At 45.7% G+C, this 15,277-nt stretch overlaps 1 protein-coding gene across 1 annotated transcript in view; it reads left to right on the top strand.

Moving 5' to 3' along the window:
• Window positions 1-471: 471 nt before the first annotated feature.
• Window positions 472-15,277, top strand: part of GRK7 (G protein-coupled receptor kinase 7) — a 40,069-nt gene continuing 25,263 nt past the window's right edge. Inside the window, 3 exon segments of the mRNA XM_082395141.1 lie at window positions 472-3,550; window positions 3,553-4,022; window positions 5,387-5,824. Coding sequence (XP_082251267.1) covers window positions 3,430-3,550; window positions 3,553-4,022; window positions 5,387-5,824 — 1,029 coding nt within the window. The 5' untranslated portion in view covers window positions 472-3,429.

Raw genomic sequence — 15,277 nt, 5'->3', positions numbered from 1 at the left:
GCTAGATGAGCATGGAACCCATCTTCTTCCACATTGCTTAGGTATCTCCTGTCTCCGATCTGCATATCAGAAAAGCATAATTCTGGATCAGGTTTTGATGATTGATAGTCATTATTTAAAAGTTAGGGACTTCCCTGGTGGCAAAATGGTTAAGAATCCACCTGCCAATTCAGGGGACACAGGTTCGACCCCTGGTCAGGAAAGATCCCACATGCCGCGGAGCAACTAAGCCCATGCGCCACAACTACTGAGCCTACACTCTAGAGCCCACGAGCCACAACTACTGAAGCCCGCGCGCCTAGAGCCTGTGCTCCACAACAAGAGAAGCCACTGCAATGAGAAGCCCTTGCACCACAACAAAGAGTAGCCCCCGCTCGTTGCAACTAGAGAAAGCCCGCGTGCAGCAACGAAGACCTAATGCAGCCAAAAATAAATAAATAAGTAAATAAATTTATTTATTTTAAAATAAATAAATAAATTTATTTTAAAATAAATAAATAAAATAAAAGTGATACTTTTGTACTTCGATAAAAAGTATTTTATCAAATATTTTTTGATCACTTCTTTGTGCCAGGCACTATTTGGCATTTAATTCTCTCAAGAACTTACTCAAAAATCAACACTGATATAAATGGAGTATAACTTTTAAAAATTGTGAATCACTATATTATACACCAGTAATGTGTAATATTGTACACAAACCATAATTTAAAAAAAAAAAAGAAGAAATCAACATTAGCTCTGTTTTCACATAATGAGACTGAGACTCAGAGAAGTTAAGTAACTTGCAGAAGGTCACACAGCTAGGACTTGCTAGAGCCAGGACTCAGCTCTCCCAAGCAGTGCTGGAGTTAGTGCTTGTAACCATAGGGCCACATTTCCAATCCAAGATTTCTGATATTTTTCCCCTTTGGCGCAGGGTATCCTGAATGTGCCCAGCACTCGGCTGTGCTTCCAAGCTAAGGATTCAGTGCTGTTCTTTAATTGGACCTAAAATTACTGTTTCATCAAGCTGGGAAAAGCCCTGGACCCTAACTGTTAGTAATCACATAGAGCGTTCCATTTTAAATAGACTTTTTTTTTTTTCAGGTGGGTAAAACTTTGAAAATAATGGTACTCTGTTTAAAATGGCCAGTGGTCAATGTGTAATCATTTTATAACTTCTAAACTTTGTGTCAGATATTATTTAAATTCTGTTCTCATCAGTCAGATCATTTTCAATTACTAAGAGAGTTTTTTTTTTTAACCCAGATGGTCTATGGTATTCTGATTAGAAAAAAAAAAAAACCATAAGAAAAACTTTCTCTTATTTATGAATGACAAAGCTACATGCAAAAGGTTTGTCTGTGCCATCCAAAAAGCTAGACACTGGCCACATGTGGCTACTGAGCATTTGAAATGTGTGTGGCTTGAACTGGTAAGTGTAAAATACAAAGCATATTCTGAAAACTCAGGACACAAAAAACATGTAAAATATTCCATTAGCAATTTGTATATCAATTATATATTGAAATGATAATACTTTGCATATACTGGGCCAAGTAAAATATATTTTAAAGCTAATTTCATATGCTTCTTTTTACTTTTTTTAGTGTGGTTGCTAGAAAATCTGAAATTCCGTATGTGGTTTTGCATTTATCTATTGGACAGTGCTGGGTTAAGTGATTACTCGGGGATAAAAGAAAGTACCAGTGCGAGTGGGATCAAGCAGCTCATAGCAGATACGGTCATCAGTGAAAAACGTTCTTTTTTCAGCGATAAGGTGAAGTAGTCATGTGATGACAATTCTACCATTTTCTCAAAGTTCTGCCCTGTTGCCACTGTATTCATAAGAACCCCAGGAAAAGGCATTTCCTCCTTAGGAGAGAGTCTCAGACGATTTTTCACTACTCAGAAATGTGGGCCTGGAATGACATATCAAGAAGTCCCAACATTTCTAGCGTGGGTTGCAAAGCAGATGGCATGGTCCCGAGCGGTGGTCCCTCGTGCAGATCCCCCACCTCTGCCATTGGGCTGAGGGTTTACAGCGCAGCAGTGCAAAGCCAAAGGGCACCCACGAGTTCATTACATAATTCTCGGTAGCATGAGGCCAAGTGTGTATCTGCTCTGGGGGATGGTCGGCAGACTCTGTCAGGCAGACCACGGCCGTCATGATGATATTTTGACAGAGTGTGTGCTACAGGTTGTTTGTTTGGAAAAAGACTCACCAGGTATTTTTCCTCCCCTTTCTCCTTCCTCTCTCTCTCGCTCTTTTATTTTTTTCCCCCTTTTAAACACTCTGGCATAATACTGAATGACTTTGTTTTTAAGCTGCCTTAGCCTTGCTTTGTGAAGAAAAAGCCTGAGTGTTCTTTCCCTGTAGAACACAAGTGTTATTTTTGGAGCAGAGATTCTTAGCCTGATCTTTGTCTAAACCAATTTCTGTTCTTTGTGAGGTCATGGTCTGGGGCGGCTCTGAGTGATCTCTGTGGAGGGAAGCTTCCTGGCTTCATGAGGGAGCCTGGGCCGAGGTGTCGAAGGGCCACGCCTGGAACGTCACGGCTCGGGGTCTCCACACACAGCTCCTTCGCCTTCAGATTCCCCTTGTTAGGCTTGTCCCCTTGGAATAGTCTGGACCACATGATGTGAAGTGGTGTGATTTTCCTGCTGATGTCATTTCCCGGGATGTTTTGGGTCAAGGTGACCTTGTGCTTTTTAACTGGGTACTGTAGGCCACAGACTACTCAGAACCAAGAAAGCCATGGCTGGAGGATCTCTGTAGGCTGTAGAGGGTGTCGCCGGCTATGGGAGAGCCACAGCCCACTCTGAAGGCCACGACCTGGGTTCCCAAGGGCCTCTGGGAACATGTCTCGTGACTCGCAGCTCAGAGCAGCCCCTTCTGTAACCTGCTCTGCATCAGGCTGCCAGACACGAGGAGGAAAACCTCTGCAGCTTCTCAAAGCTCCTCTTCCTGAACTGTCATTCCTAGGAGTTTACTTAGCTTGCACCTGCTGGGAAACACGTAAAATCAGACACAGTTGAAAACACTGCTGTCAGCAACAAATAACACACCACCTTAACGATGACTCCTTTCCTTTGGAAATTGGTAGCTGGGGATTCAGGGAGCAGGTGTGGATGAGAAAGGCCCCATGATGAACAGGTAGACCCTGCAGGTGTCACAGACTGCTTTCCCCTCGGGGGGGGGGGGTGACCTGTGAGGCGCCCTTCCCTGGCCGGCTATGCATAGCCAGCAAAACTTCTTACAAGAGAAACCTCTTTCCTCACCCTCCATCAGTCCCACCTGCAGACCCGAAGCTTCCCTGTAAATCCCGCAGAAGTCACTGCACCTTGGACCGGAGAGCAGCCAGCTGGCCCGCGCCTGACGGCGTCCCCGCCGCAGCCCTCCATCCTTCCTTTTCTGTGCCGAGGGAGCAGGATCGGTGCTCGGCCATGGTCGACATGGGGGGCCTGGCCAACCTGATCGCCAACACGGCCTACCTGCAGGCGCGGAAGTCCTTGGATGCCGACAGCAAGGAGCTGCAGCGCCGACGCCGGACCCTGATGCTGCCCGGGCCGCGCTCCGCCAGGCCCCGCCCAACGACTTCCACAGCCTGTGCGAGCAGCAGCCCATCGGCCGCCGCCTCTTCCGGGGCTTCCTAGCTACGGTGCCCGCGTACCAGGAGGCCGTGGGCTTCCTGGAGGAGGTGCAGAGCTGGGAGCTGGCCGAAGAGGGTCCCGCCAAGGGCAGCACGCTGCAGGGGCTGATGGCCACTTGTGCGGCCTCCCCGGGGCGCCCACACCCCTTCCTCAGCCCAGCTCTGGTCACCAAGTGCCAAGCAGCCACCACGGAGGAAGAGCGAGCGTCCCTGGTGGAGCTGGCCAAGGCTGGGGCCATGGCCTTCTTGCAGGACCAGCCCTTCCTAGAGTTCCTGGCCAGCCCCTTCTATGACAAGTTTCTGCAGTGGAAAGTCTTTGAGATGCAACCGGTGTCAGACAAGTACTTCGAAGAGTTCCGGGTGCTGCGGAAAGGTGGTTTTGGGGAGGTAAGTGTTTCAGAATAGCCAGGCTGGAAGACGAAATAGACAGCATAATAGAGTTTTATTTTGCCTCGTTTTTTTGTTTTTTTGTTTTTTTTCTTTTTTATCTCAAGGGAACTTAGAACTAATCTCAGTGCCACATGTGGAGAAAGAATTCCTAGCTTGCTCTCACGTCTTCTTTCCGGTCACCGCGTGAAATAAAATGAGAATGGCATAGGAAAAACTAACAAAATGTGGAACGGGCCAAGAATCTTTATCGTGGGGTCTACAACAGGCAGGCACACACTGAAATGCCCTTTTGGTGAATGATAGCAACAAACAATGGGAGATCCCCCTTTCCCCTTAATTGTGGTCATGGAGGTAATTTGAGAAAAACTTCAGAGAGCTAAGAAAACACTCATCTTGAATTAAAGCCTGGAATCCATTTTGCACCAATGCTGTGCTCAGCTTTCTTTTTTTTAAGTTGAAAAGAATTATTTAAGGTAAAAGTCACATTACCCATTAACCATTTTAGAGTGTACAATTTAATAGCATTTGGTACATTGCAATGTTGTGTAACTATCATCTCTATCTAGTTCCAAGATACTTTCATCACCCCTGTGCCCATTAACAATTACTACCCATTTCCCCCACTCCCCCGACCCACCCAGCCCCTGGCAACCACTGGGCTGCTTTCTGTCTCTATGGATTTGCCAATTCTGGTGTGTCATATCAATGGAGTCATACAGTATTTGAGCTTTTGTGGCTGGCTTCTTTCACTGCGCGTAAGGTTCGGAGGTTCATTCACCTTGTAGCATGTATCAGTACTTCATTCCTTTTTAGGACTGAATAACATTCCATTGTATGGGAATACTACATTCAATTCATGTATCCATTCATCTATTGGTGGACAGTTGGGTTGTTTCCACCTTTTGGCTAGCGTGAATAGTGCTGCTGTGAACATTTATGTACAAGAATTTGTCTGAATACCTGCTTTCATTTCTCTTTCGTATATGTCTAGGAGTGGAATTGCTAAGTCTTAGGGCAATTCTGTGTTTAACGTTTTGAGAAATCACCAAACTCTTCCAAGTTTTAAGTTCCCACCAGCAACACGTGAGCGTTTCAATTTCTCCACATCCTTGCCAGGACTTGTTATTTTTCCTTTTTTTTTTTTTTTTAATTATGGCTCACATAGTGGAGGTGAAGTGATACCTCACTGTGGTCCCAGCTCTATCTCAAAGAATCCTTCTCACTCACAGCTTCTCTTTTCTCAGAAGCCTGCCGTCTTTCCACCTTGGTGGTTTTCTGCTCCTCCACCCCCTGTATCCCCCCTCCCCTTGCTGTCTCCAGTGCTGTCTACTTCTTCCTCTCCCTTTCCTTCTCTCCTTAAGGTATGTGCTGTCCAGGTGAAAAACACCGGCAAGATGTATGCCTGTAAGAAACTGGGCAAGAAGCGGCTGAAGAAGAAAAATGGTGAGAAAATGGCTCTCTTGGAAAAGGAAATCTTGGAGAGGGTCAGCAGCCCTTTCATTGTCTCTCTGGCCTATGCCTTTGAGAGCAGGTGCCATCTCTGCCTGGTTATGAGCCTGATGAATGGGGGAGACCTCAAGTTCCACATTTACAGCGTGGGTGAGCGGGGCCCGGACATGAGCAGGATGGTCTTCTACTCGGCCCAGATGACCTGCGACGTGTTGCACCTCCACTCCCTCAGCATCGTCTACCGGGACCTGAAGCCCGAGAATGTGCTTCTGGATGACCTTGGCAACTGCAGACTGTCCGACCTGGGACTGGCTGTGGAGATCCAGGATGGCAAGCCCATCATCCAGAGGGTGAGTGGCTCTCCAAGGGCCCAAAGGTGGGGCACAGAGTCGGAGAGGAGGGGAGAGGGCCGTTCTATTCCCAGGGCAAGCAGAACCTTGGACTTAATGCTTCTATTTCCTTGTTCTTAAAGCCCTTATGTTGTCATCTTGCCTTAAGTGGAGTGGTATAAGAGGATTAGCTTAACTGGCTATTTGGGGGCTACTTTGCTTTCCTCTCACTGGAAGCAGAGGGGAGCCTTCTTTGTGAGTTGGAGATGATCTGTGCCTTCACCGTGAGATGGTAAGAGCTGAAGCCGTAGCCAGGATCTAGGTATGTCCCACCAATAACCACCTCCCTGGTGCCATGTTCTTGAGTCAATAGAGCCTTGGTTTCCTTTTCCGGAAAATTTTAGGGGCTGGACCTTAAAATTTCAGGATTCTACGAGGTAAAATTTAATAAGATAAGAAATAGAAGAAACCCCAGCACTTAGCACATTAAAGTAAATATCTCCTTTTCTGTTGAATGTGCACTGGGGGAATGTTTTACATTGAACAAAGGTGAAATTTTAAATGAAAATATATATATACAAGACAACAAAGGCAATTGATGTTTATTTTGATCAATTTGGTTCAAGGTGATGGCAGAGAATTCTTTGATTAAAAAGGGAATTATAATTAAGCAATTATGTTAAGCGAACAATACAAAAGTCTCTCGAATTCTGACAATTCTTTACCACTGAGTTTCTGTGCACAAAGGTGGGAGGATTCCCAGGAAGATAAGGGCCCAAGTCAGATTCCTAAATATCCACCTAAAACTTGGTTTTTGCACAGTTTCCAGCTTACAACTCAGAGATGACAATCAGGCAAGGAAGTGAGAAAAATCATGGCAAGTTTGGGAAACCGCAGGTGAATTTATGTGGCTATAATAATGTAAGGAATGTTGACAAGATGTCTAGAGCTCAGATCATGCAAAGGCATTGGAATTCTTTCTTGTGAGGGACAAGAAGCCATTGAAGGGTTTTAAGAAAGGGAATGGTGTGATTAGACTTGCATGTTTTAAACACCAATTTGGATTGTAGATGAGAGGTAGAGGAGCTAGTTAGGAGGCGGATGCAGTGGCTCAGGAAGAGATGATGAGGCCTGTATAAGACAGTAGGATTGAAGAAGTGGGAATAAAGCGGAGCTGTTGGAAAGAGACCTGTTGGGACTTCAGGACCAGCTGGGTATGAGGGTAAGTGATGCGGAAGGTCTCTAGCTCCAGTGACTAGGAAGAGGAGCAGAATTATGGGAAAGCTGGTAAGTTTAATTGTCAGTGTGGTGTATATGAGGCTCCTATGTGACAGGCAGGTAGACATTTAGATAAAGATCTGGTGCTCTGCTGAAAGGTCAGAGCTAGACATTGGGATTTGGAGTCATCATGACTTGGGAAGCAGCAGACACCACTGGGTCATTTGGGAAACAGTGGAGGAAGAGGACCAGGGATGGTAGCTAAGGAACATCAACATGTAGGGGGTGTTGAAGAAAAGGGGCCTTGAAGAGGTTAAAGAAGTAGGACGAGAGTGACAGAGTCATGGGAGCTGTATCAGTTAAGGGTTGATTTCAGCAGCATATCATAGAAAACCCAAATAATAGTGGATTAAACAAGCGAGGGGGTTATTTTTCTTATGTAACAAGTAGTGTGGAGATAAGCGTGGTTGGTATTAGTTCTGCAGCTCCAGGATAATGGAATCGACATCTCTGTCATTTTGGCCTTTTCGACATGTGCAAGATGGCTGCCCTAGCCCCAGCCATCAGGTCCATGTTCCAGGCAGGAGAAAGGAGGAAAGGTCAGGAGTAAATAGGCATGCACACAGCAACCAAATATGTCTCCGAATATGAACTTCCTTGGAAGGCCCATCTGACAGCTTCCATTTAAATCTCATTGGCTAGAACTATTATCTGGCCACCCCGCCTGTAGGGGAAGCTGATAAATGACTTTTTTTTTTTTTCGGAAGGAGAAACGCAGGATATGGAGCAGGTAACTGGCAGCCTCCTCCACAGGAGCCAAAGGAGAAGAGGATTTAAGGGAGGAGAGTGGTCAGCACTGTCGAGTGCTGCCAAGAGGTCAGGCAGGCTGTGGGATTTGACAGTCAGGAAACCACAGTGTCCTCAGTAAGAGTGATGCTCAAGGTCAGAACTCAGACTGTGGAGGTTGGATTGACCTGGGAGTAGAGAGTGAGACAAAGGAAGGAGGGAGGCTGGTCACTACAGGGGGACACAGGGAGGAGGATGGAGTTTTAAGGAGGGTGAGGGATGCTGAGACAAGAATCAGGAGAGAAAGTGCTGGTTCTGTAGGAAGGAGAGGCTGAATGAGGGTGGAGAAACCGAGGAAGAGGTGGGGATGGGATGGAGGACTTCCATTTCACTGTCTCCTAAGTTGGGGTGGAAGAAGCGGGAAGATGGCGGGGAAGCAGAGTGTTTGCCTCTGTGGGACTTTGCTATGAAAACAGAAACGTCGTGGGACTTCCCTGGTGGCGCAGTGGTTAAGAATCCGCCTGCCAGTGCAGGGTACACGGGTTCGAGCCGTGATCCGGGAAGATCCCACATGCCGCGGAGCAACTAAGCCCGCGTGCCACAACTACTGAGCCTGAGCTCTAGAACCCACGAGCCACTACTACTGAGCCCGCGAGCCACAACTACTGAAGCCCACGCGCCTAGAGCCTGTACTCCGCAACAAGAGAAGCCACCTCAATGAGAAGCCTGCGCACCGCAACAAAGAGTATCCCCCGCTCGCTGCAACTAGAGAAAGCCATGCGCAGCAACGAAGACCCAACGCAACCAAAAATAAATAAATAAAAATAAAATTAAAAAAAAAAAAACAAAAAACGGAAACGTCGTGAATCCATGTCTGTCTATGCATGAAAAAACCAAAGTGTATTTCTTCAGGATTTTGAATTCACATTGTCACTTATGCAGAGGAGAAGTGTTCCTTCTGAGTGTCTCATAGGCATGTATCATGCTAATTGGTGGTACATCTCCACCTTGCTGAAGGTCGAGGAGACACATAGCTCTGTCTCTTGTAAATCCTTTCTCAGTCTTCCTCCAGCTCTATTCATGGGCCAAGAGAATATTTAAGGACAGTTCCTTCAGTGGCTCCTGTGTCCAGCTGTCTGACTCTTCTGGAAACTGGAGGAAGCTTTCCGTGCCTCCTCAGTATTGTCCTCTATAATGAATGCAGTTGGTGGAGAAGTTTACTCACTAGAGACCTCTCGCCCTTTTGCCTTTCCTGAGTCCCTCTTTGTCCCATGAGACCAAATTTCTGGGTTCAGATCACTTGCCCCAGTCCTCAGACCTGCCTCCAAAGCCCAGGGGACCTTCAGGAAGGGTGCAGGGTGGGGAGGGGAAGAGTCAGAGAGAAAGTATAGAAGCCATAAAAAGAAAGACAGAGAAAAGGAAAGCATCCCTCTTTCACTGTTTACCCCTCCACATAGCTAAGTAGAGCCACTCGGTTTCCTATTTACTGTAGCTCCCACACATGTAACTGGGCCCCCAAGTGGATTTTAAGGTCATTATACTCACAACATTTCACAGAAGAAATGAAAAGGAACATATTTACAGGGCTTCTGTAACCGCTAACATTGTTGTGATGTCAAGATACTGTATAAAGAATTACTGTGAGGGCTTCCCTGGTGGCGCAGTGGTTGAGAATCGGCCTGCCAATGCAGGGGACACGGGCTCGAGCCCTGGTCTGGGAAGATCCCACGTGCCGCGGAGCAACTGGGCCCGCGAGCCACAACTACTGAGCCTGCGCGTCTGGAGCCTGTGCTCCGAAACAAGAGAGGCCGCGATAGTGAGAGGTCCGCGCACCTCGATGAAGAGTGGCCCCCGCTTGCCGCAACTGGAGAAAGCCCTCGCACAGAAACGAAGACCCAACACAGCCAAAAAATAAATAAATAAATAAATAAATAAATAAATAAAATTTTATTAAAAAGAAGAATTACTGTGAACATTATGAAGAAGGTGTGAAGGAAAAATCACCCTGATTATGAAGGTTGATACCTGCCTGAACTCTGTGCAATCCTTCCAGAAAAGTTAAGGCATCGTGGCTTTGGAGACATGGCTAGCTGCTTCTCATTCAGCTACTCATTCAGTCTTTTGTAAGCTAGCATTGCTTTCTGCTACATATGAAAGAATGCCGGATTCTCAACAATTTCAGTGCCAAGGTCTCTGTGAAAATCTCCTGGCCTTTTCCTCCTGTCACAAGATGGCTTTTGCAACTCCAAACATCAAGTCCACATTCCAGGATGGAAGAAAGGAGGAGAAAGGAGAATGTTAACAGACTCTGCTTACACCCCATTGGCCAGGACCGTGCCACATGTTCACCTTTAGCTGTAAGGGAGCCTGAAAAATAGTTTTCCATTGTCCAGCCTCTATTGCAGGGGATGATAAGGGAGATGGGGAGTGAGATTAAGTGTTGGATGAGCTGACAGCATCTGTCACCAGCCCCCAGGAAAAAAATATTGATAAAGATGAGGAAATCTGGTTCAGTTTTTAACTCACACAGGCATTAAAATTAGCAAATAATTGTTACAATGGTGTGGTAGGTAGAATTCTAAGATGACCTCCAATGACCCTTGCCCTTGTATAATTTTTTCCCATTGACTTGTGGGCAAGACCTGTGAATATGGTGAGTGAGATATCACTCCCGTGATTGTATTACATTATAAGGCAAAATGGATTTTGAAGATGCATTTATGGTTACTAATCAGTTGATTTTGAGTTACTCAAAAGAGAAATTAACCAAGTGGGGCTGACCTAATCACATGAGTCCTTTAAATATGGGTATAGAGGTCAGAGACAGCAGAACTCAGAAACTGAAAGCATGAGAGGGCTTCAACACACCATTGCTGGCTTTGAAGATGGAGTGAACCACATGGCAAGGAATGTAGGTGGTCTCCAGAGCTGAGAGCTGCCTCTGAATGACAGCCAGAAACATAGCAGGGACCTCAGTCTTACAACCACCGTGAACTGAACTCGGCCATAACCACATGAACTTGGAAGAGGATCCTGAGCTCCAGATGAGAGTGCAGCCCAGCAAAATCTTGACTTTGGCTTTGTGAAATCCTGACCAAAGAACCCCTCCAATGCTGTGCTCAAACCTACAGAACTGTGAGGTAATAAATGGGTGTTGTTTTAAGCTACTAAGTTTGTGGTAATTTGTTACACAGCAATAGAAAACTCATACAAGTCATTAATAAAGGAAGATAGCCAATGGAAAGATGAAAAATAGCATCAACATTAATGGTGACGATAGCAAGGTACTGGACACTGTTAGAGGGACAATGTTTTCCTTTCCAGCAGGGATCAGTACACCTACCATCTACTACAGACACACCACAAAGATATTGTGGGTTTGATTCCAGACATTTTTTTGGTTTCCCAGTGTATATAAAAGTTATGTCTACAAAGTATACAATAGAATTATGTCTAAAAAACTATATACATACCTTAATTTTAAAATAATGTTATTGGCAAAATGGCACAACAGACTTGCAGGGTTGCCATAAACCTTCAATTTGTAAAAAATCCAATATCTGCGAAGTGCAGTAAAGCAAAGCACAATAAAATGAGATATGTCTGTATAATAGAACTTGAAACTCTTAATTGAATTTGAAACTCTGGAAGTGATTCTTCCCAGTGGGTAACCCTTCCCTAGGTATGAGCTGAGCCTCCCTGGAGGGACACAGGCCCTGTCAGGTTATTTCAGGACACCAGGTGAAATACTTTGGACATTGCTTTATAGGCAGCAGGGAGCCATTGAAGGTTTATCAACAGGAAATGGCATGACCAGAGTGATTCTTTTTTTTTAATTTTATTGAAGTATATTTGATTTACAATGTTGTGTTAATTTCTGCTATACAGCAAAGTGACTCAGTTTTATATATATATTCTTTTTCATATTCTTTTCCATTATGGTTTGTCACAGGATACTGAGTATAGGTCCCTGTGCTATACAGTAGGACCTTGTGTTTATCTATCCTATATACAATAGTTTGCATCTGGTAATTCCAAACTCCCAATCCTTCTACCCCCTTTCCCCTTGGCAACCACAAGTCTGTTCTCTATGTCTGTGAGTCTGTTTCTGTTTCGTAGATAAGTTCATTTGTGTCATATTTTAGATTCCACATATAAGTGATATTATATGGTATTTGTCTTTACCTTTCTGACTTCACTTAATATGATAATCTCTAAGTCCATCCATGTTACTGCAAATGGCATTATTTCATTCTTTTTTATGGCTGAGTAATATTCCATTGTGTGTATATATATATATATATATATATATATATATTTTTTTTTTTTTAAGAGCTCCTGACTTATTTATTTATTTATTTTATTTTTTTGGCTGTGTTGGGTCTTCGTTTCTATACGAGGGCCTTCTCTAGTTGCAGCAAGCGGGGGCCACTCTTCATCGCAGTGCGCGGGCCTTTCACTATCGTGGCCTCTCCCGTTGCGGAGCACAGGCTCCAGACACGCAGGCTCAGTAGCCGTGGCCCACGGGCCCAGCTGCTCTGTGGCATGTGGGATCTTCCCAGACCAGGGCTCAAACCCGTGTCCCCTGCATTAGCAGGCAGATTCTCAACCACTGCGCCACCATGGAAGCCCCTCCATTGTATATATTTGCCACATCTTCTTTATCCATTCATCTGTCGATGGACATTTAAGTTGTTTCCATGTCTTGGCTATTGTGAATAGTGCTGCAATGAACATAGGGGTGCATGTATCTTTTTGAATTGTAGTTTTGTCTGGGTATACAGAATGATTTTTTTTTTTTTTAAGGTTTAATTTATTTATTTATGGCTGTGTTGGGTCTTCGTTTCTGTGCGAGGGCCTTCCCCAGCTGCGGCAAGCGGGGGACGCTCCTCATCACGGTGCACGGGCCTCTCACCATTGCAGCCTCTCTTGTTGCGGAGCACAGGCTCCAGACGTGCAGGCTCAGCAATTGTGGCTCACGGGCCCAGCCGCTCCGCGGCATGTGGGATCCTCCCAGACCAGGGCCCGAACCCGTGTCCCCTGCATTGGCAGGCAGATTCTCAACCACTGCGCCACCAGGGAAGCCCCAGAATGATTTTTTAAGGAGATGACTGACACTATGATGAATTCAAGTAGAGGGAGCCTGGGGTTCAGGAGAAAAGGGGACCGGTAAAGAGCTACTGTAATAATTCCCACATGAGGTAATGAGGGTTGAAGTAGGGCCCAAGGCTCTGAACAGTCTTACATCCAGAGCTTAGCTGGCTGGCTTCACCTAGGCTCCATCAAGACCCACGTCTGTACTCACTTCTCTTAAATCACGGCTGTCCCCAGTGGAGGGGGCGGGGTTGTGGAGAGAATGGAGCCACTTCTAGAAGGTGGTGCCTTTTGCCCCATGGGGCCCCCGGCTGCTGGTAATCGGGCGGTGACTCAGGAAGGAAAGGCGAGGGTAGTTCTGCCCGAGTCTGAGAAAGACTGAGGCAGACACACGACAAGAGGCAGGGAGGCTTAAGAGCACTGGCCTGGGAGGCAGAAACCCTGGCTTCCTGTCGAGACTTATCACTGACTCACTGTGCCTGGCATCTCAGGCAGGCCCCAGAACATCCTTAATCTCTAAGATTTCATGAGTCTATGAGACAGGCTTTGACTTATTTGTAGGAAAAGACTCGCAAACGCCAAAGGTGAACACATGGCATACGTTTCACTATGGTTTACTGGGATATCAGTAAGGGTTCTTACCGGACAAAGTGAAGTTACTTAAGAAAATGAAATTAATGGTTTACATAACTAAGAAGGCCAGAGTGATCCAGGGTCTGAGCATTATCACCGGGAAACTCTCCCTCTGTGCCCCAGCTCTGCTCTCCTCGGTGTTGGCCTCACTCTCACTCTCAGGGGCTCCTGAGTGGAGGCCACCGACAGCTCCACGCATATCCTACCAACCGAGCAATCCCGTGGAAAGAGAACAGTTCTTTACGAACAGTTCCTTCAAATTCCCAGGGAAGACTCTCAATGGACAGCTCAAGTCACATGCCCAACCATAACCAAGTCCATTAGCCAGGCTAGATCTCTGCTGTGCTCAGGAGCCAGGGAGAAGTTCTGTCCTATATATATATCAGGAACTGAGGGCAGAGGAAAGTGTTCTCCAATGGAAAGTAGGGATGGAGGGACTTCCCTGGTGGTCCAGTGGTTAAGGCTCCCCGCTTCCAATGCAGGGGGCGAGGGTTCGATCCCTGGTGGGGGAACTAAGATCCCACGTGCCGTGTGGTGCAGCCAAAAGAAAAAGAAAGAAAATAGGAGTGGAAGAGAATGGTGAAATGGAATTCAGATAAGCAAAAACAGTGGGTACCCCTAATAACTGCTGTTATCTCAATGGTTTGAAAAGTTTGGAAGAGTTCTGACCTCTTAATCAAGGGATGATGGGATCTAGAGCCTTTATAGAAAGACTTACAAGATAGGGAGTATTACGGAGATGGAGAAACTGAGACTCAGAGAGGTTAAGTTACCCACCCAAAGTCACGTGTCTCATATGTGAGATGAACCCAGGTATGCCAGATTCAAGAGCACTTACGGTTTTGACTCTGCCTTGTCAAGTTCACACATAGAGCAGAATGTGGTCTCTGGTTTGTAATGCTATAAAAGGCCCTCCACTGAGTAAAACTCAGAATGAGTGCATGTGATGACATAGCATATCTTCCTCAGTCTGGTCTGATATGGATCCCAACCTCAAGCCTAGTTGAACCTCTAATGGAGTTAAGACTTTGGAAAAGGATTGGCCCAACCTTTACAGGGAACGATGTGACTAATATCTCAGTCAGCCTTCCCACACCCAGGCACAATATCATTAAACATGGTCCCAGCCATTGTCGATATTAACCTTTAATAAATGTGATAAGCACTCCTGCCTGTTCTCAGCTGACATCCACGTGCACACAATAAAACTAACTCTTAGCATTTTTAGAGCTGCCAGGTAAATATAATAGGAAAATTGGGCAATGGGACTCGTGCTGGGACTTTTCAAATTCAACCATCTATGTGGAGAACAGTGACCTTCAGATATTGTGGAACATGAGTCAATCCTTAAAACTTGCTATATTGTCAGGAATTGGAATGAAGTTAGTGCAGTGACCCAAAAGCTTGTGACATGTTTGGTTACCATGTCCTGCCTCTAACCAACTCCTCACATTCATAGGGATAATGTAATAGAGTTTGGGCATAATATTTATTTTGAAGCTTCTGGCGTGTCGACTACAATGCTAGTGACACACTGAATAAGTGATTTTGTCTATTTATTTTTTAAATTTATTTATTTTATTTTCATTTATTTTTGGCTGCATTGGGTCTTCGTTGCTGCGTGTGGGCTTTCTCTAGTTGCAGCGAGCGGGGGATACACTTTGTTGCGGTGCGCGGGCTTCTCACTGCGGTGGCTTCTCTTGTTGCAGAGCACGGGCTCTAGGGTGCGCTGGCCTCAGTAGT

Source organism: Balaenoptera borealis, assembly GCF_965194805.1.
Source record: "Balaenoptera borealis genome assembly, chromosome: 5".
In the NCBI taxonomy this organism is placed as follows: domain Eukaryota; kingdom Metazoa; phylum Chordata; class Mammalia; order Artiodactyla; family Balaenopteridae; genus Balaenoptera; species Balaenoptera borealis.
This window is presented reverse-complemented; position numbering and strand designations above follow the sequence as displayed.